This window comes from Zalophus californianus, chromosome 15 (genome assembly GCF_009762305.2).
Source record: "Zalophus californianus isolate mZalCal1 chromosome 15, mZalCal1.pri.v2, whole genome shotgun sequence".
NCBI classification, from domain to species: Eukaryota; Metazoa; Chordata; class Mammalia; order Carnivora; family Otariidae; genus Zalophus; species Zalophus californianus.
Window position 1 is genome coordinate 59,125,674 of NC_045609.1, and position 20,991 is coordinate 59,146,664.

The 20,991-nt window shown below is 44.1% G+C and overlaps 1 protein-coding gene and 1 long non-coding RNA gene across 3 annotated transcripts in view; one reads left to right on the forward strand and one right to left on the reverse strand.

Moving 5' to 3' along the window:
* LOC113923579 overlaps positions 1-18,251 on the forward strand; it is a 71,011-nt gene extending 52,760 nt beyond the window's left edge. The window contains exon 3 of the long non-coding RNA XR_003520373.2: positions 17,223-18,251. This is a non-coding gene — a long non-coding RNA (uncharacterized LOC113923579). The remainder of the gene's footprint in view (positions 1-17,222) is intronic.
* Positions 229-10,080, reverse strand: SLC25A28 (solute carrier family 25 member 28). Of its 2 annotated transcripts, none has more exons than XM_027596494.2 (4): positions 9,681-10,080; positions 3,667-3,895; positions 2,475-2,531; positions 229-1,078 (listed from the first exon to the last, which is right to left on the reverse strand). In XM_027596494.2, the coding sequence occupies exons 1-4, from the start codon at positions 9,969-9,971 to the stop codon at positions 561-563; spliced, it is 1,095 nt and encodes a 364-aa protein (XP_027452295.1). In that variant the 5' UTR covers positions 9,972-10,080; the 3' UTR covers positions 229-560. The 2 variants fall into 2 exon arrangements, with proteins under 2 accessions (XP_027452295.1, XP_027452296.1); XM_027596495.2 differs by lacking the exon at positions 9,681-10,080 and adding an exon at positions 9,372-9,654.
* Positions 18,252-20,991: the final 2,740 nt, after the last annotated feature.

Consider the following 20,991-nt stretch of genomic DNA (forward strand, 5'->3'; position numbering starts at 1 on the left):
CCTGTTTAGCTAGGATCTGTCAAAGGCCATGTTCCTGCCATCAGGGAGATTCCTTGAAGCCTACTGTAAAACAAAGGGAGTAGGGCTCCAATGTCTTAAGTCACTGTGAAAATCAGGAGAAACCCAAACTATGGACATATGCGGGGCCCCTTAATTCATGCTTAAAGTCAAGAGCAGTTGACAGCATTTCACTTCCCCTTTGGCAAAACAAACCCAAGGAAACCATTGAATTTAAAGGCTTTTTATTAGGAACCACGGGAATGAGCTGCTTATCCCTCTAGAATAGTCTAGAGCAGGTCATCAGGCCCAGGCTGGAGAGAGGCTGTCAAAGGTGCCGTGGTGTGCTTTGCTGCACTTGCTGAGGGCCTGGAAGGGAAGGTGGCGGCAACGGAGGCTGACAGGCACTGGTGTTAGCCAAAACACCACGAGCCTGGGGGGAACCCTCTGCCTCCCTTCCAACTCCACTCAAGGCTGGAGCATGCCAGGAGACGGAGAACGTGGCTGGAACAGGCAGGACGCAGCAGTGCTGAGCGCTTGGCAGCGTTCTCCGCCGCTTCACTTCACTTGCCTGCCCTCCGCTCTTCTTGCCGCTTGGTGATCAGGTATTTGAAGAACTCGTACACAGACCATGCGATGGCTGTGGAGGGGATCTGGTAAATGACTCGAGCCTGCACCCCTCGGAAGTAGGCGGTCACCCCGCCTACTTGATACACCGTCCTGAAGGCACTGGCCATGCCTGTGATGTGTCCTGTGATGTTCGAGTTCAAAGCCAGGGATTCCTGCGTGTTGAGCAGTGTTTTGCAAACGTCCAGTGGGGTTGTGGCAGCAGCAGCTACAGCTCCAGCACAGGCTCCAGAGAGAACGTGGGAGCTGGGGTTGTACCGTCTCTGGGGGTTAAAGTGCTCCTGCAGGAACTCATAGGTCATGAAGTGAATGGCTTGGAAGGGAACATTCATGGTCAGCTGCGTGGTGTAGCTACGATAAAAGGCGCCGGCCCCTTCATTTTGCCACACTGCCCGTACACAGTCTGTCACCCGGTGGTACGGTGAGTTGTACATCTGCATCCTCTGCTTGACCACTGGTGGTGCCGTCAACAAGAAGGAAGGAAACGATGCCAGCAATCAACCGGTGAGCAAGCATATCCAGATTCAGAGTCCCAAGTCAGCGGGTCAGCCATTGGAATGGAGAGAGGAAAAAAAATATGAGTGACCTGTCACTAATATGTTAATACGTTAATGTCTCATACGTTAAGGTTTCCCTTTTTTGAGAGGGAATAGGAGAAGACTGATAAAGGGCCAAAATATAACAGACCCACTTCTAGTAGGATTTCCTTAAAACCAACCAGTGAGGGGCACCTGGGTGACTCAGTTGGTTGGGCATCTGCCTTCAGCTCAGGTCATGATCCCGGGGTCCTGGGATGGAGCCCCGCATCGGGTTCTCTGCCCAGTGGGGAGTCTGCTTCTCCCTCTGCCTCTGCCCCTTTCCCGGCTCATTCTTTCTCTCACTCTCAAATAAATAAATAAAATCTTTAAAAAAAAAAAAAAAACCAACCAGCCAGTGAACACATAATACATGTATGATTTAGAGACTCCAGAGGGTTTCCCTGAAATAAGTACCTACCTACTATCATTATCTTACCCATTCATAAAACTCAAGACAAGAAATGACTCAGTGGCAGTGAACGTAATAATGAACAGATAGCCCTAATAATCCCAATCCTCAAGTATGCAGAGCACCCAACTCTTATGACACGAGGATAGTTAATCCTCCTAGAGGAGAAAGGCTACCAAAAAGAAAACAAAATTCTTAACCAGGAAGACTGTGGCTTCAGTTTCCAAACATCTACTCCCTCAAGTGGATAACATGGTGCGAGCTCTAGCTCTTCAGCTTAGGTTTGGCCCTTTCCACACCATGACCTAGCCAAGACAGGTAAAGAACTGGAACTTAAAGAACATGGCAACCATGTTATCCCTTCATATTTGTTTGAGTACCTCATTCTCCACCTGGAAAGCCAAGATCCAAGCAGCCATGCAGGAACTGAGCTCTACAATTTCCCCTTTCATTCCTATTTCAACTATCTTCATTCCAACAAGAAAGGCAAGATTTTTAAATGTTAAAATCCATCTTCACCTCTTTGAAGAAAAGTGAAATAATCCGTTAAATTTTCAGAGATCAAATCCACTACGGAGAGGACTTCCAAGAAGGCCCAGGAATAGGCCAAGTAGAGCCATATCTTTTTTCAGAGAAGCCCCAAAGACGAATGGAATCTCAATGAGTTTGCTTCCTAGGGGCTCCTCCTCAGTACCGACAACATGGAGGGAGCGCCCTCTACTGGTAAGGCACAGTAGCAGAGAAGGCTTTCCCCCCAAAACCGACCAGCTGCTTCCTGGCTTTCTTCCACAAACAGAAATAAAGGAAAATCCCAGAAATGCCGATGCAGCTGCCCACAGAAGGAAAGGCGGCGGAATTGTTACCTTCTGCTGGATTCATGGCCGCATCATGCAGTAATGTTGCTACGCACCCGGCCGCACCTGCAAAGGAGAAAACAACTGCCACATGCAAGGCCAGGAGAGGTCAAACAATCCACTGAGGCCTGGGGTGGGGGTGGGGGTTGGGGGATGGCCAAGCCACAGTAGGACGAGGGTTATAAGAGCCAGTTCAAAAGATGGGGACCCACTACTCCTAAACCCCCATTCTGAGAAATGAAGATATTTGCTCCCAGCAGCTGAGTAAGGTCACCAATCTAGGTGACCACAGGTATACTAGGAAGGCCTGGAAGAGCCTAGGAAAACAGCCCAGATTTTATAAAGACACTTCTGAGAATAAACGCAGTTCACGCCCCAGATAGGAACCAGAGCCACTGAGGCCAAGGGATGCCGGCATCGGCTGCCTCCAGTGGAGGGAGAACATGACATGAGGGGTGGCGGGGTGGTCAGATTTGCACCACAGCATCTCATCTTCCATCCTGCTGCCCCTGTGCTGCCCAGTCCATCTCCAAACTCTACACCTGTCCAACTAGACCTTTCCTTTGGGTCCTGAACTGCCATATCCCTCACCACTCCTCTCCACTCCCAATTTGGTTTTCAATCCTCAAGCACCAGGCTGCTGTCTCTTCCCTTACTTCCACATAACCTCCAACCCTCTGGTTTCTCTGTGCAGAAGTCCCTTGGCCCCACCCCAATTCACTTGTTGAGGCCTGGTCATGTCATCAACAACACAAACTGCCTCTGGTCAGTTAGGATCCTGAAAAGGTGAGGCAAAGAGCAGGGGCTCCATTAATGTCTTCCTTGGGTGGCCGGGTCACCTCTGATCCTGCCCTGAGGAGGACAGCACCCGACTATCAAGAAATACACAGTGTATGTGGGGGGTAGTTCAGTGTGTCTCCACATTACCAGGGCATTAGAAGTTGATGCAGGGAGATGAAAGAGTCGAACTGGTAGGTAAGGGAAGATACTGTAACACTTTGTTGAGGTGGTCCCCAAAGAGGGGTGGGGTTGAAGCAGGCCGTTGGCTGAGAACATCAGGTTTGGAAGTCCCTCCCCTATAATCTGGCCTAGCCCAGCCCAGAGCTTCAGCTCCAAGCCATGCTGAGACTGGAAAGCATTAACAGCAGCAAAGCCCAGAGAGGTGACAAAGTGGGGGAACCAGCACAGGAAGGCTCAATACCGTTGGCAATATGGCTATTGCCCCCAGGGTGGATTACATCACTCAATGTCTTTTTTAACTTTTCGTAGCAGGCAAAATAGAGGGCATGGGCAGGCCCTGCGCCTGTCGCTGTGACGTTCAGCCCTCGCATAGGCCTCCACAGGCCCTCTGTTCTTATAATCCTCCAGAGTGCCTCCAACACATTGCGATAGCGGGCGGCTGGGTCAGGCTGTAGGCTCTGCATCCGGGTCTGCAATTATAGAAAGAAATGCAGGGTCAGCGATGCCAACTTCTCATTCAACTTCCCAACTTCGACACTAAGGCTGCGGGCACTTCTACGTGAAATCGTGCCAACATGCAGGAGTACCACCTGGCACCCAGTTTTACTTCCTTCCAAATTTGTGTCCCATCTTTCTAAGACGTGGACCTTTCTTTTGCTAGTCATCGATGAGGGGAACACCGATGCTGTCTCTGAGAATATCACCGCTTGGGAAGTATCCTTGAACTCTGAAATGATTCATAGCCTCAGCAACAAATACCAAGCCTGTGTTTCAGGAGAAGTTGCTTCTGTGCCTTAATAAACTCGGGGCCAAGAGTTCTTTATAAATGGATTTTAAAGTCAACTATTTACTGTCTACAACATACTTTATGCATTATTTGCATGAGGCCCAACATTGGTCCTAGGCCTGCTTCCTGATCGCACACTACATTAATGAGATGATAGCTCATCCTCTGTTATATCCTGGATGATTACCTGAACTTCTCGGATTATTCGGCATGCGCAACTGGGCCGGTAGGTTGAATTCTTGGCAAAGGTAGCAATTGTAATCGATGCTACTCTAATGTCCTGGGAAAGAACATTTACCCTGAAACTATGAAAGGTGGAAACCAACCTAGTCCCTAAAACTGAAGGGACTTCCAGATCTCTACTCTAAACTGAATGAATCCCCAAATTGGCATCAAATAATATCAGTCTTCATGAAACATAATCCTTGGAATTTCCAGAGGATTCAATGACTGGGACAAAAGTACATGGTAGACACTTTGTATAATGTTCCTGGACAAAGCTGGATTGAAATTTGGGAAATGAATCTTTTCAAAACATTCCCCAAATCACCGACTCTCAGGGGAAGGGTGTGTCTCCTCATGAAAATCTCTTCTTGTCTGTTGATCCATTTCAAGATTAAGGTAGCATGGAGACTAACAATATAAAACCAATGTCCAGTGCCTGGAACAGAGTACGCATTCAAGATTTGTTTGCTGAAAGAATGAATGAATGAATGAACGAACAAATGAATCTTAGCTGTCTGCACCAGTTCACAAAGTAAGAAGTAGGCTATCAGTGAGTCAGTAGGCGCAACTAATGCCCAAGTACAGTTTAAATTCCTGCTTCACTCCGATTACTGATTCAATTTGAACCTTCCTTTAGCCATCTGGAATCCAAGAGTACTGCCTCTTCTCAAGAGCAAGGGGTGGGGGTGGGGGGGCGCCGAGGACTAACCAGATTAACAGGTCCTAGTTAGCTGCAAGCAATCCACATTCCTCTAAAGTTATTTTCTCCTCCTTGCTACCAACAAAGAACTGGAAGCTTAAAAGATTACTGCAAGTTCAATCAGAAATACAGTATCACTTTTTACAATCTGACACATTCATTCTACTTCTCAAAAAAAAAAAACCACCAAACACCATAAATTTCCAATAAAGGATATGCTTATGAATCTTTCATATCACCCAGGGGTATAGAATCCATTAGAGGAGTTATTCAGTGACTACAGGTTTTTGCTGGCTACGGCTGCTGATAAAGATAAACTGGGTCTGGTTTCCATGATATGTGTTTCCATAGGTTTGTTTGAAACTGCTCTTGTATAGGGAGACTGTTCAGAAATTGCATTGCTCTGCTGAAGTCAGTGGCATTATTTGAGCAACCAGGCTTGAAAGGTCTGGCCTGAGATTTGCAATCTTTCAACCTCAAGAGAAACCTGGACTGAAAGTTACTTTGAACATTTTATACACACCTCTACATCTAACTCACAATTCTACTTATACCCTTATGGAAAGGACCCAGGCATAAGCTATGCCAAATATAAAAATCAATATGGCTTCCCAAATGTGTGAGCCAATAAATCTTTCTTCTGGAGAAAAATGAAATCTCTACAAGTTTATGAATAGCCTTCAATTATTAAACAAAACAAAACAAAACACTGGCTTTGAAGAAAAGTGAAATGAACTTAATAGGGAGATAAGTGGTTTGGTAAAAGACAAGCCACATTTGAGTCAGAAAGCTTGAGTATGAGCCCCTGCTTTGCTAGATGTGTGGTCTTGGATATGTCACTTAACCTGAGTTTCAATGTTGTCATCTAAAACATGAGACTAAGAATGGCTCATGGGGCTGTTGTGTGGATCCAGAGAGGGCATGTAAAAGCCATTGGTAGTTTATGAAGCACTAGAAATAAAAGGCTTTTTATTGTATCCAAACACGGTTCGTGGACATATTTGTTCATGTCGTAGAATTTATAGATCATGGCAGTGTTGTCTCTTGTATACATCATTTCACAACTGTACATGGGCAACTAACTGGTTCTTAGCCACTAGTAAATCAGGTTTAATTTTGTATTTTTTTGTTTTAACTTTAAAGTTTCTCTGTGGCTATAATGATTTTTATGTCCAGCTATTAATCTGGAGGTCATGTTGAGGAACGAGCACTATTGTGAAACTCTGTGCCTTGCTTGGCTCTGGAAATCTACTTCTGGGAGACTGCATGGAAGGCCTGAGAGTCAGACTGGGTTCAAATCATGATGGTGCCACTTAACTTGCTTCCTTTTCTTCATCTGTAAAATAATGAAAATGATGTATACTTCATGAAATTACTTCAAGGATTAAATGAATAAATATATGTAAGGCACATCAGTTAGTGCTTGGCAAACAAGAACAAGTGCCATTTATTGAATAATAAGTATTATTAGATACAAGGAAGTCAAATAAGCCAGTGTTTCCTAACCTTTCATTGGTGAATGTGTACAGATAACCGTTTACATCTGGAGTTTGGAAAAGATTTCCCTTGCTCTTTCTCTTTAACTTATTATGTAAGTAGATTATTTATGTCACCATTACAGAGCCAAAAAGTAGCACGCTGGTGACAGGTGGGTACTTAGCCAGATGATTTGGGGAAGATTCTGACTACTTTGGCTGCGGAGCCTATCCCTATAGATAGTCTGGTGTTTGCCTCTGAGGCCCAGTAAAGGAAAACCGGGATATATTTGGGCTCCCAAACCTCCCTATTGTGACCATGTAAATAGTTGGCTGAATAACTGTGGCCTGGTGAGGTTATGCTAGGTTCCTCCCAATGATATTTTAAATCAACTTGACCCTGATAAGTGGCTGGGGTGCACAGGCTTGCATGCCAAGAGGCAATGTCAACTTTCATTTGCAAACACTGTGGTTGCTGTTTAGGCTCCAACACAGATACCTGCCTCTAGTCTTAGGGATGGTTGGGCTGCTCTTCTTCTCTACCACCATTTATGCTAAAAGAGGAACTGGGAAGCCCTGGGACAAGTGAACTTCCTGGGAAGTCCTTTCTGAAGGAAGAGATCTGAACTTTCACGTCTGCACAAGAATGTCTAATATCCTACGGACATTAAATCTTACAACCTAGTTGTTCTCTCTAGTCGTTTAAATCCCAGCATTAATGGCAAATGAAAATGATTCTTCTAAAATGAGTTTTTGTATCTTTGAAGACTCTTGAGCATTTTTTTCCCTCTGGATCAAATAATTATTTCTTTAATATAGGGCTTTGAGGCATGACTGTAATGTCATCTGACTAATTTTTTAAAAACAAACACTGCAAAGTTTATGTAAATGAATAAGAACTATTCTTCAAAACAGTTACCTTGGAAGGCTATAAGTAACTTATTCCAGCAATGCTGTGATTATGCAAAATATTTCTGGAACTCCTCTTTCAGAAGTGTTCCCGCAGTGGGTTTATCAGCCTCAAGAATAAATCAGTGTCTTTGCTTTCTGGTCCTACCTTCTCTTTGTCTCCAATCAGTATTACCCATTTTGATCTTCCACTTATCTATCATTTTTTATTCCAAATGGTCTGTTACTAAAAAACAAACAAACAAACAACTCCATTTTGTCACAGGGCAAAGCTTTGCCCTCTTTAAGAATATTCACCCAAATATTCTAGAGGCATTTCTAGCAGAGGAATCTATAAAATATTTACAGCAACAATATTATGTAAAGATATGGAATAAGGAGATAGCCCCCCAAGGTAATGGGACAACACTTAAGTTGATAAGTTATAGTAATATTTCTAAGTCAGTCACATTGTTACATTGTATTTTTCAAGTCATTAAATAATTTCCATTGCTTTCCTTGATCTAGTTTTCATTTGATACCCATCCTGAAACATAGCACCCTAGTCCCCCCTGCTCTCTACTCACAGTCTAAGTATAGTGAAGTTACTTTACTTTGCAGTTTGGTCATTTTAATTTTTTGATATATAGCATTAACAGCTCACAGTCATTCAACCTAGACTTTACTACATAAATGTCTGAATCTTTTTTATTTGTACTTACCCACTTTACATTTTAATACTGTTAGAGCATTAACCATCCTCTTACTTCTCTTGCATGGATTTTACTGTTTGTTTCTATTCCTCTCAATTGACAAGGGTATTTAAAATTCTAATATCCATTTTAACCAAGTGCATCTACCAGTTTCAATGGGTATGATTATTGGTAGGAGTTGCCTTGCAGTGTGCTAGAAAACTATCAACTCAATTTCACAAAGCTTAATGAGCACTTTCCCCACTTATTCATTCATACTACTAATGAAAACATGTGAGAGTACCAGAACCAGGGAGAAGCAGAAAGGATAAGACTTTGTATTTCCCAACTCAATACTCTCTCCTTTTGAATATGTAACATTTTCCTAATTTGAGGAGAAAACACACATCAAAGAGCTGTGAGGATACTGTTTGACCATTACCCTTAACATGTAAAGGAGGTGTCAGTCTCTGTCAATACATTTATTTCAACAGTCCCCTGGAATTTACTTTTTATTCAATTTAGTCCTCACTTTTAGAGGTTGGTACCTTTGCTAATGCACAAGAATAAGAACTATAAAGAACAACCTGTTCCCCTCTTCACCTGACTTCTTTACCCACTAACCAGTCTGCTTGGTTGTGGCTGCAATTAGTTTTTACGTTCACAGGAATCATGCCTTCATGTTGCTCCCCTTTCATTTTCAATATCATCAGCCTTCCCTTCTAGGCAACACTCCCCTTTTGTCAACTTCACGTAGCTAAAGAAATACACTGTCAGGTCCATCTCTTGTCTGGGGGCTGATGTGCTCCCTGCACATACGAAATCCTAATCCCAGCTTAGTTTTCACGTTCAGGAAATAGGTGGGGTATCATGCTTGCTGCAGAGAAACCGAAACCTTTTCCTGAACATGGTCTTTCCCAGATTACTTCCAGTCTGGAACTATGAATTCTGACTGCACAAATGATTTCCAGTCACTCATGGGCTAAGATTTAATACGTAAATACTTCATCTAGCTGAGAGATTTCAGATTTCGGTTCCTGCCCCATCACTTCTAAGGACAGACACAGCAAGAAGCTTGTAAAAGCACTCGCCCAGAGAACATCTCAAGCCATTAAGATCCTGTTCAGGGTCTGATTCACCCCAGTTGGCTTAACCTTAAATCAAGTCAGTATTACTTACCTGTTCCATCCCATCCCACCCTATTCCTGTTTAGTCCCAGCTAGGATCCAGGACTTTGGCTGACAGATTTTCTTTCCACAGTCCCGATTCATATCTCACTGACGGTTAGAAATGGGTCCTGGTTCCTGGGTGGGTTCAATTCCCAGCCGGGACCTTGCTTGCATGGAGTATCGGTCGAATCGTATGGCGGTGGCAGGAGCCAGGAAGAGACCCATGTTGGCTACGGCTCTCGGCCGGGATCCTGGCTCTGGACAGGACCCAGGGGTGGGGTCAGCTCCAGGTCGGATTCGGAGCCGGTCCAGGTCTCACCTTGACGCAGTCGATGGGATACATCACGCAGTGCTCCAGGATCCCTGCCACGGCGCCCGCCACCATGTGCGTGGTGACAGTGGCTCCAGCCGGCAGCGCCTCGTAGTCCGGGCCGGAGTCCGGATCCTGCCGTACCGGGGGCCTGCAGGCCCCGGCGTCCCCGCCGCCGGCCCCCCGGCCCACGCCCCGCTGCAGCCACCCGTCCAGCAGCGCCGACTCCCCGGGGCTCCGCCCCGGCCCAGCCGCCGGCCCCCCCGCCACACCGCCAGCACCCCGCCCCTCCAACTCCATCCACCCGGGCCAGCTGCGGCGCCCACCCTCGCCGCCGCTGCCGCTGCCGCTGCCGCCACCGCCCCCCGGCCCCGTCGTGTCCGCCTCAGGCGCGGCCCAGAGAGCCCGGGGCCTCCGGCTCCCGCTTGGCCCACGGACACACCCCTCAGCCAGCCATTGGTGCAGGCGCCAAGTTAGCCCCGCCCCTTTGCTTACGTACGAAAAAGATGTCTGTGGTATTAGAGAAGTTGCCTGTCATTCCTCCGCCCTGCGGCGTTGCTACGGTTTAGATCCCACCCCTTCCCCTTTGATCTTGGAAGCTTCTTGTTTATTGGCCATTGATTGGCCAACATGTAAGAACAACCGCCCACTGACTTTTCTGGGGGGCGGGAGAAACTTAAGGGGGAACTTTGATAGGCTCAACCACTCTTGATACTTTGACCGCGGCCATTGGCCCTCACCACGTCGGGATCCGATTGGCTACGGGAAGAGAGCGAAGAGCCCAGGGGCGAGAGAGACCGGATTTGGACCCCAGACTAGTGCTTGGGGAGGTGCAGGTGCTGCAGGCCGGGTTCTCTCGGGGCGGGACGGGGGGTGCCAGGCCTTCAAGGTCAAACCGCTGCAGTCTGCCGTTGGAACTGCGTTCGAGCGCGGACCCCAAATCCCCAGACACGCGGGGTCGCGGGCGGGCGGCCCTGGCCCAAGAGCTCTGTTCCCGCGGGATCTCGGACCGGCGTGAGGTGGAGCCAGCTTGGGCCGGTTATACCCTGGCGCGGCCCGCGGGCCTGTCCGGGAAGCTGTTGCGACATGCGGGCGGTGACCCGTTAGACTCCGGTTGGAGCTGGCGTGCTGTCGTCTCCCCGCCCCATGTCGCGCGCAAGCCGACTGACTCCTGAGGGCCCTGTGCTCCTCAGGCCTCGGCGTGCCGCCCTGGGCTTGCACCCGAAGTCGCCCAGTAAACCCCGCGGTTGTTGAATGAATGAGTTATCGGGGCCCGCTGTCGCTGGGTCCTGCGCCAGGCCGAGAGCTGGAGGCAGGAAAAAGAGATGTCGAAATGGGGCGGGATGATTCAGACAGGTGGAGAGGCCGGTCTGGAGGCAGCTGCCCAAACAGCACAGAAAGTACGGCGACTGTGGAGAAGCTCGGACATAGAGTTTTTCCCTGAGCTGACGCACTGATGACCACCACTGCCTGGTGGTGATTGCCTTTTGTGATAAGACCAATGTCTCTCCCAGGCCGGTCGGGCGGCTTGGCCAGAGTTTCAGAGGGGCACTCACTGGTTAAAGAACAATGCCAGCGATTCCCAGCCTGGAGCACCACCTCCTGGGCCGTGACGTTGCGCGGGAGCTACACGAGGGCTGCTGGCTCTGTTGAGGAACGCAGGAGCTTTCTCCACTCCTCCGTAGTCCGTGCTTCAGTATCCCTTGTCTGGAGCGTGTTTGCACAAGCCTCCCCAGTGTTTCCAGCTCTGTCCTTACTACCTATTTTACCGAGATGATGATGTAATTGTGAATTTCTCCATCTCGTTATAGCTTTTCTTCAAGGAAGAGGCTTTCCTTTTTTTCTTTAAAGCTTAGCCCTTCTCTGGGCCTCTGGGGGTTTTTGTTTGTTTTTAACTGTTTTATTCATCTATTCTCCTCCTTAGCAATGGTTATTAACCTTTAGGTCTGGACCTTTGCGAAAGCAACAAAACTACAAATGCTCTTCCCTCCACTTCCCACCCCCCATGCACACATCTAAGGGTCCATGAACTTTAGGTTAAGAACCCTTCTCTACATCTTCCCTCTTCTCTAGCTCGCTTCCCTTGAGAAATGAGTAGGTCTCCTCAAAAGATAAACCACCGAATCCTGCTAGAGTACTAATTCCCTCTACGGCCAAACAACTACAGTAATGATACCTGCTATATCCTTTCTCTCCTTAACCCCTATATTTTTAAAATTTTTTCTTTTTTTTAAAAAAAAAAAGATTTTATAGGAGAGAGAGTGAGCAAGAGGGAACACGAGCAGGGGCAGAGGGAGAAGCACACTCCCTGCTGAGCAGGAAGCCCCATGTGGGGCTCCATCCCAGGACCCTGAGCGGAAGGCAGACACAGCGGACTGAGCCACCCAGGCACCCCAACCCCTACATTTTCACTCCTTTATTCAGTGGCCACAAATGACCTTTCCAAATGCAATAGTCTTTTTCTCATTCCCCCTTGCCCCCACTGACCCATCCCTCACTGAAATTTTTTCCTCCCTAGGAACCACTCTGTTGTACGTTTTAGACTTCTCAGTCTCCTATACTTCTCTAAACACAGAGGGAAAACATTCCTAAAGGGTTAATGCTTCTTGTTCATTTTCAGTACCTTAGAGGAACTTACCATTTCAAATGTTTTCCCCATTGAACCTATATTTCCCTTCCTTCCTTTCTTTCTTCCTTTTCTTTTTCTTTCTTTCTTTTCTTCCTTCCTTCCTTCCTTTTTCTTTCTTTCTTTCTTTCTTTCTTTCTTTCTTTCTTTCTTTCTTTCTTTCTTTCTTTCTCTTTCTTTCTTTCTTTCTTTCTTTTTCTTTCTTTCCTTCCTTTCTTTTTCTTTCTCTTTCTTTTTTTCTTTCTTTCTTTTCTTCTTTTAAACTTTAGTGAACATACAGTGCAATATTGGCTTCTGGAGTAGAATTAAGTGATTGATCACTTACATACCACACCCAGTGCTCATGATAACGAGTGCCCTCTAATACCTATCACCCATATAGCCCACACCCACCCACTTCCCTCCATCAACCCTCAGTTTCTCTATCATTAAGAGTGTCTTATGGCTTGTTTCCCTCCTTTTTTTTTTTTTTTAAAGATTTTATTTATTTATTTGACAGAGACAGCGAGAGCGAGAACACAAGCAGGAGGAGTGGGAGAGGGAGAAGCAGGCTTCCCGCGGAGCAGGGAGCCCGATACGGGGCTCGATCCCAGGACCCTGGGATCATGACCTGAGCCGAAGGCAGACCCTTAACGACTGAGCCACCCAGGCGCCCTCCCTCCTTTTTTTCTTTTCACCATTGCCATGTGTTCATCTGTTTTCTTTCTTAAATTTCACATATGAGTGAGATCATATGGTATTTGTCTTTCTCTGACTTATTTCACTTAGCATAATACATTCTGGCTCCAACCATGTTGTTGCAAATGGCAAGATTTCATTCTTTTCCATGGCTGAGTAATACTCCATTAAATATATACAAACCATGTCTTTATCCATTCATCAGTCAATGGACATTTGAGCTCTCTTCATAGTTTGGCTATTGTTAATCATGCTGCTATAAAGATCGAGGTGCGTGTGTCCCATTGAATCTGTATTTTTGTATCCTTCGGGTAGATACCTAGTAGTACAATTGCTGGATCATAGGGTAGTTCTAGTTTTAACTTTTTGAGGAACCTCCATACTGTTCTCCAGAGTGGCTGCACCAGTTTGCTTTTCCACCAAGAGTGGAAGAGGGTTCCCCTTTTTCTGCATCCTCACCAACACCTGTTGTTTCTTTTTAATTTTAGCCATCCTGACAGGTGTGAGATGGTATCTCATCATGGTTTTGATTAGATTTCCCTCATGATGAGTGATGTTGAGCATCTTTTTTTAGCCATCTGGATGTCTTTTTTTAGAAATGTGTCTATTCATGTCTTCTGCCCATTTCTTAACTGGGTTTTTTGTTTCTGGAGGTTCATTGCATACTTCTTAACTGAAATTTCCACGTGAACATTCAGTAAATATTTATTGAGGACCAGTTCTGTGCCTGGCACTGTACTTGAAGCTGGTGACACGGGACACAGTCCATGGAGCTCTCATGGAGCTTGCTTTTTAATGAGGGGAGGGGGATAGACAAAAATACCAGTTAGCTCTAGGTACTATTCTGATAACTGAAATAGGGAGATATGATAAAGTGTGAATAGGTGGCTACATTTATTGGGCCCGGGAAAGCCTTTCTGAGAAGATTAAATGACAGGCAGGAGCTCATGATGAACCCAGAGAAGAGCATTCCAGAAGAAACACTAGGTACAATGACCCTAAGGTGAGAACAAGGTTGGTGTATGAAGGAACAGAAAGTCACTGTGGCTGGAACATGGTGAGAGAAAGGGGGAGTGACACAGGATGAGATTGGGTGAATATCCACCTTAATTTCTGGCATGACTTGGCATGTTCATTCCAAATTTAGCCTTTGAACTTCCCACCCCAACCAATTCCTCCAAAATTTTTCTTTTCTACCCAACCAGACTCTAAAGCTGGGAGTCTTCTGCAGCTACCCTTCAGAAATACTCTGAAATGTTTCTTTTGTTTGTGCTTTCCTTTTCGTTCCAATTGATATAGTTCCCCAGTACCTGATCCCTTCACATCTATATTGTAATAACCGTTGAATGTCCTCACTACCTCTGGGATCCCCTGGCTTCATCAGTATTTTGATTCCCATCCTTCCAGGTACATGGTAGAATTGTTCTTCCCACTTCCTTAACGATAGGCAATGGCTATGGATTTGCTTTGACCAATGAAATGTGAGAGAAGCGTGAGAGCCACACACTAACTTTCCCTGCCACATGACTGGTGATGTTTAGAAGGTCCCATCAGCCTGAGGCCCTGGTGAAGATTATGAAGCAAAGTTGCCTACTTGCCACCCCCTTCCTCCCAGATGGACATTCACCATGAGTAAGAAATAATCTTTGTGTTTTTTTTTTTTATTTTTTAAAGATTTATTTATTTGAAAGAGAGAGAGAGAGAGCAGAAGAGAGAGGGAACACAAGCAGGAGGAGTGGGAGAGGGAGAAGCAGGCTTCCCGCGGAGCAGGGAGCCCGATGTGGGACTCGATCCCAGGACCCTGGAATCATGACCTGAGCTGAAGGCAGACGCTTAATGACTGAGCCACCCAGGCGCCCCATAATCTGTTTTTAAAACAGATTTTAGGATAATTCTATACCATAGCAAAATCTAGCCCACTGCCACTCAGACTTTAATGTGATATTAGTCACCTGAAGAATTTGTTAAAATGCAGATTGTTACTCTGTAATGGGGTCTGAGATTCTTAATCTCTTACAAGTCCCCAGGTGACACTGATGCTGTTAGACCCTGGACCACACTTTGAATAGAAAGAACCCATCCTGACTATATGATATACCACTCTCAACACATCTACACACGCTACCCTACATCTCACCAGCACCTAAACTTCCCTAAACCAATTAGCAAGCAAAGAAGTTTCTTGGAGATATTTTTTTATAAGCCCTCAGTAGCTCCTATACCTGCAGCTCCTCCGTCGGGCATTGCAGAATCTTATTTTCTTATATCCCTAGGGTAATCATTTCCATATTCTCCCTTCTATACTGTCTTTTTTCTTTTTTACCTCTACCTATGAGACTATTCATTGTCTCACTACTGAGTCTCATTTATTTTCTTTAGTAACAGACACCCCGAGTTTTAGCTTGGAGCTAAAAGTCCAGCTGAAGTCCATATTTCCCCCAGCTTCCTCTACAGCCAGTGTTAGCTATGTGACTAAGTTCTATCTAATGGGATGTGAGTGTAAGTGGCATGAAATACCTGGGTTCTCCCTTTAAAAGGAAAGATTATGGGAGCACCTGGGTGGCTCAGTCAGTTAAGCATCTGACTTCAGCTCAGGTCATAATCTCAGTCAGAGTCCTGGGATGGAGCCCCATGTTAGGCTTCTCACTCAGCGGGGAGTCTGCTTGTCCCTCTACCCCTCCCCCCAGCTCATACTCTCTCACTCTCTCAAATTATTTTAAAAAAATTAAAAATACAAGGAAAGATGATGTTCTCTGAGTATTTTTTCGCCCATGTTCTCCCTTGTCATTTAGAATATAGCCCAGAAGATGTCAACCATTTTTGGCCATGAGACAAGGCTCCCTACTTGAGGTGGCAGAGCAAAAGGTAGAAGAAACCTGCTGCCTTATGGGCAGTAACAGTAGTACGTTTGGACTACTCATGTGCTGCTACATGAGAGAACTTGTTTAAACAGTTGCTGTTAGTCTGAATCTTTGTTACAGCATCAGATTTATATCCTCACTGACACATCTTCATCCCTAGAATGCATTTCACCCTTTGTTCTTATCAAAATTCTCGTTCTTGAAGGTCCAAAACAAGTCCCACCACTCCTTCCGGCTTACATGACCATTACCCTCTTTCCCTGAACTGCCATCCCACATGACCATATAAGGTATGCCTGTTATACAGAATGAGATTGATTCCAGCAGCCACACCTGAAAATTAGACTGACTTCTTTACAGTCACTTAAAGAGAAATTGATTCCTAAATTATGAAGAGTAGACCCTAAGAGCTGTAGGAATTCAGAGATGGGGCAATCAGGACAGAAGGCATAAAATGACATTATGTGTTTGAGCAGTTTACAAATGGAGAGTGTGCACAGGAAGATATTTCAAGAAGGGTGTGGGAACAGTTTCAAGGGAATCAATTTGTTATTCCTTGTCTTCAGCATCTTTGCTAAAATTCATCTGAGAAAGCATTTGAAGCATCTCTCCTTTCCTTCCTCCATTTCTTAGTCTGTCCTCCCACCTTATGAAAGAAGGGTGCCTTCACCTATCCATCTTGCTACAGTTCATTGCCCTGGGACATACAGATCTCCAGGTAGCTGAGTGGTCCTGGTGCTAGCAAGGCCCCCTTCAATCAAGGCACAACTGTAGATGTCATGTCTTTCTCTGGCTTATGTATATTTCAATTAGGGCAAAAGATGGCTTTAGAAATGGGTATTGTGGTCCTTGTGGGATATTTGGTGTACATATAGTACAGTGGAGTAAAGGGTTTTTAATTTAACCACATCACCTAGTCCAACCCCTGTTATCAAAGAATACGTTGTTTCTGAGGGAGATTCCCCTTAGAATACAGCAAAAAGAGCATAATTAAATGTTAAAGGTAGTAGTGCCTTATTTCATTCAGCTGACACACTCCTGGTAAGGTCTGTGTCTTATCTATTTATCCTGGGGCAAGGATAGTCAAGATTTATAAAAATGTATGCTGGGAAGTAATAATGTGCTACAAAGTACAATGCTCCCTCTCTAGTGAGAAACAAGAAAGCTGAGTGATGCTCTTCATTTACTCATGTCTCAACTTTGGTCTCAATTTTATATTTTGCATAATTTCTATAAGAATAGGGAAAGTCCTGTTTAACTTTCACAGATCAACACCATGCCTTCAACTAAAAGGAAATATGTCAAAAGTAAATTCATATTGTTGTTTTTTCTTGAATATTTATTCAGGCTTGTACTAAAAACATACTCATTTTCTTTTGTCAACAGATTATTGGCTATGCCATTTCACACCCCCTGGGACGGCTATAATCAAAAACACAGAAAACACGTGTTGACAAGGATGTGGAGACATTGGAATCCTCACACATCGCTGCTGGGACCATAAAATGGTTCAGCCACTGTGGAATATAGTGTAGCGGGCCCTCAGAAAGTTAAACATAGAGTTACCGAATGACCCAGCAATTCCACTCCTTGGCATATTAAAAAGAAGTACTTAAACAAGTACATGTATATGCTTGTTTATAGCAGCACTTTTCACAGAGGCAAAAGGTGGGAACAGTGCGCATAAACAGAAGAATGGATAAACAAATTGTGTTCATACACAAGATGAATATAATTCCGCTGCAGAAAGGACTGAAGGAGTGACATATATTACCATGTAATGAACCTCAAAAATATGTTAAATGAAAGAAGCTACTTATATGAAATATCCAGAAGAGGTGGCTCTATAGAGACAGAATGCAGACTGGTAGTTACCAAGGCCGGTGGGGGGAGGTGGGGGTGATGAGATAGGAGAAAGTGCTTAATGGGTACAGGATACATCACCTTTTGGGGGTGATGAGATGGTTTGGAACTAGGTAAAGGTATTGGTTGCACAACATTGTGAATCCACTAAATGCCACTGAATTGTTCACTTTAAGATGGTTTAATTTTATGTTATACAACTTTCACCTCAATGGTAAAAAGACAAGATTGGCTAGCACCCCACAGATGAGCTGAAGAAACTAGGACCTCATTATCCTCTCAAATGTCTGTGCCTCTGTAACTCCAAACAGCAGCTCTACACCAGTCTTTGTACAATTCCTAGGTTGTCTCACATCAACTTGAAGAAAACCTATCTTGGACAAAAGTGAAAGATCTGGGCAGCGATTGTTAATGGATACAAAGTTACTTTTTGGTTGATGAAAATGTTTTCAATTTATACTGTGATGGTTGCACAACCCTGTGATTATACTAAAACCCACTGAATTGGGTGAATTTTATGGTAAATAAATTACATCTCAATAAAGCTATTCTTAACACACCAGAAGGTCTAATTGAGATACGTTGAAGAGTATCTTTTTCTGGAACTCCAGTTTCATCATCTTTAAGCAATAAACTGTAATCCTCTGCACATATATTTGGGGGGGTAGTTACTGTAATCACACCATTCTTGTCTCTTAAAATTTCTCCAAAAGGATCTTGTTTATGAAAGAAAAAAAGCCAAAACAAGGAAAATTACTAACTTTGATCTAAGAAACAAACATAATCTCACCTCTGACTCATAGGCAAAAATCCAGAAAAATTACTTTGCTTCACTGGTTTTTGTCTAGTAGAAAGTTTCTGTTCAATTCATACTCAAATTGAGTTGAAACAGACACAGGAAAAAAAATATTGTAGTCACTCTTATTTGGGCACCAGTTTCCTTATTGCCACTCATTTTCATGCTCATTTATACATTTCTATCATATCCTTATTACTTTGACAGGAACACGTAAATTCTGGAAATAATGCCCCCAAACAATTATTTTTACACTTTTTTGTAAGCCCTGTACCTAACCGTCATATAATACCTTCTCTTCTTTTTGCTGTTTATTTCCACAAAGTAAAACCGCACCCTTATTTTTTTTAAGATTTTATTTATTTATTTGAAAGAAGTGGGGGCACGAGCAGGGGGAGGAGCTGAGGGAGAGAGAAAATTTCAAGCAGACGTGGGGCTCTATCTCACAACCCTGAGATCAAGACCCTGAGATCATGACCTGAGCTGAAATCAAGAGTCAGATGCTTAACCGACTAAGCCACCCAGGCGCCCCTAAAACTTCACTTTGAAAAGCATCTACTTATGTACCTGGTAAGACAAAGTGTACCACAAATGTAATTTAAGATATAATGTCCTGAACTTGAAGAAACCATTTCATTTAATTAGAATATCTCCTTCTCAGATGGTGACATGTTCTTTTAATTCTATCAAATGTATAATTTTAAACTTTAAATCTTGAAATGAAATTACAAACCTGTATATAATATTTTTACTATACCAATTTCTACCCATCTGTGATGTCTCCTTAAGGCACTTTAATATGACCTAAATAACTGAAATAGGCCTTTGTTCATAATCAACAAGAAAAATTATGAAACACAACCAATTTTGTGGGGTTTTGGCTCCAAAACCAGAATAGCTTTAAGTGAGAGAGAAACAAGAACAACTAATAGTCACTTGACTTTTGTGTCTCTTCCAGACACTGAAAAAATGATTACTCACATGAGTAACACATCCTTTTGCAAATGAGATGGTTCCTAATCCTTTTACAAAATTTAAGGAGATGGAAAAATTGTGACAAAGATTTGGCAAAACTCTATTCATTCATTTATTTGTTTTTGTTTTGTTTTGCATTCACTTATTTTTGTAAAAATTTTACTTGGTACCTACCTATAATAGGACAAGAATTGGTGATGCACTCCATCTCACTCTATCAGAAGGTAACAGTCATCTAATGATCCATGATGTAATCTAAAATATTCTAAAAGCCCCATCCATCTATGAAGAGGTACAGTCCAATAAATTTTACTTTTTTTTAAGTAGGCTCCCCACTTAGCGTGGAGCCCAACGCGGGGCCCAAACTCATGACCCCAAGATCAAGACTCAAGCTCAGACCAAGAGTCAGATACTTAACTAACAGAGGCACCCAGGCACCCCTTACTTTTTATGCAGGTAATTATTCATCAGAATCTTATATTGTTTTCATATTCCAACTCAATCATTATTTCCCTGATGCCCCAGGCTGATCGGTTCCCCCATCACGTGCCTCAGGTCCTCTACTTTGTAGAGCTTAGATAGTTATAATTTTGCATATGTTTATAAAATTATTTCATTAATGTCTGTATTACTAGTAGATGGTAAGCCAGCCCCATCAGGGCAGGGAGCATCTTTTTACTTTCTTTTTTTCCCCTGCACCTTTATATCTTCAGAATAGCATTGTACTTCAAACTCTCTAAGTACTTGGTAACATTTATTTGAATAAGAGACATTGATGGATCTTGGACCTGAGCTACTATGTCTCCCCTTGAGTGGTGGCAATGACTCATCCAGTGAGTTCCAGTTCTTTCGCTTGGCTCCCTCCAACCCAAGGCCTAACCTTCTCAGGTGTCCTGGCAGTTGTAACCAGGGACACCACCCAACAGGGTGCTAGCAAAAGTTATCCCTGTCCTAATCTTGGCATTAATTTTGGGAAGCACTCTTGGAAGAGACAGGCCCTACAGTGAGTTCAGGAGCCACGACTGGAAAAAGCCAATGTCACTACTTTGTAAGAGTTTATTAAAAGGTCACATTTGAAATAGGATCCTAAAGATATGGAGAGTTAATTAAGCTAAGTCAGATGGGGGTGGTAAAAGGCATAAGGGAGGCAAAACCTTCTGGACAAGAACACCATATTACAAAAGTCCTGTAATGAGAGGATTGGGCCAGTGATTCAGGGCTAGGGGAAGCGGTTTTGAGATAAGCCTGGGAGTGAGTAGGGGCCACACCATGAGAGGCTCTGAAGTCATATTAAGGGAATCAGTTTATATTAAGAAAAATGGGATACCATTGTGGATTTTAAGTTGAAGTGAGATAACATGGTCAATTTTGCGTTTTGGAAAGGTCACTTTGGCTGCGAAGAAAGATTGAGGGCAGCAGCCCTGGAAGTTGAGTCATTATTCTTATTTTATGGATAAGAAAATGAATATAACTTCTTCAAAGCCACATAGTTAGTAAGTAATGAAACCAAGCTTCAAACAC

What these genes read in the sequence shown, in the direction of transcription:
- SLC25A28 (XM_027596494.2), bottom strand. Translation starts at nt 9,971, where the DNA reads ATGGAGTTGGAGGGGCGGGGTGCTGGCGGTGTGGCGGGGGGGCCGGCG. An exon ending in ATCCCATCGACTGCGTCAAG is followed by an intron (nt 3,896 to 9,680) that starts GTGAGACCTGGA and finishes CTATAATTGCAG; the next exon opens with ACCCGGATGCAGAGCCTACA. An exon ending in GGCCATGAATCCAGCAGAAG is followed by an intron (nt 1,079 to 2,474) that starts GTAACAATTCCG and finishes CGGCACCACCAG; the next exon opens with TGGTCAAGCAGAGGATGCAG.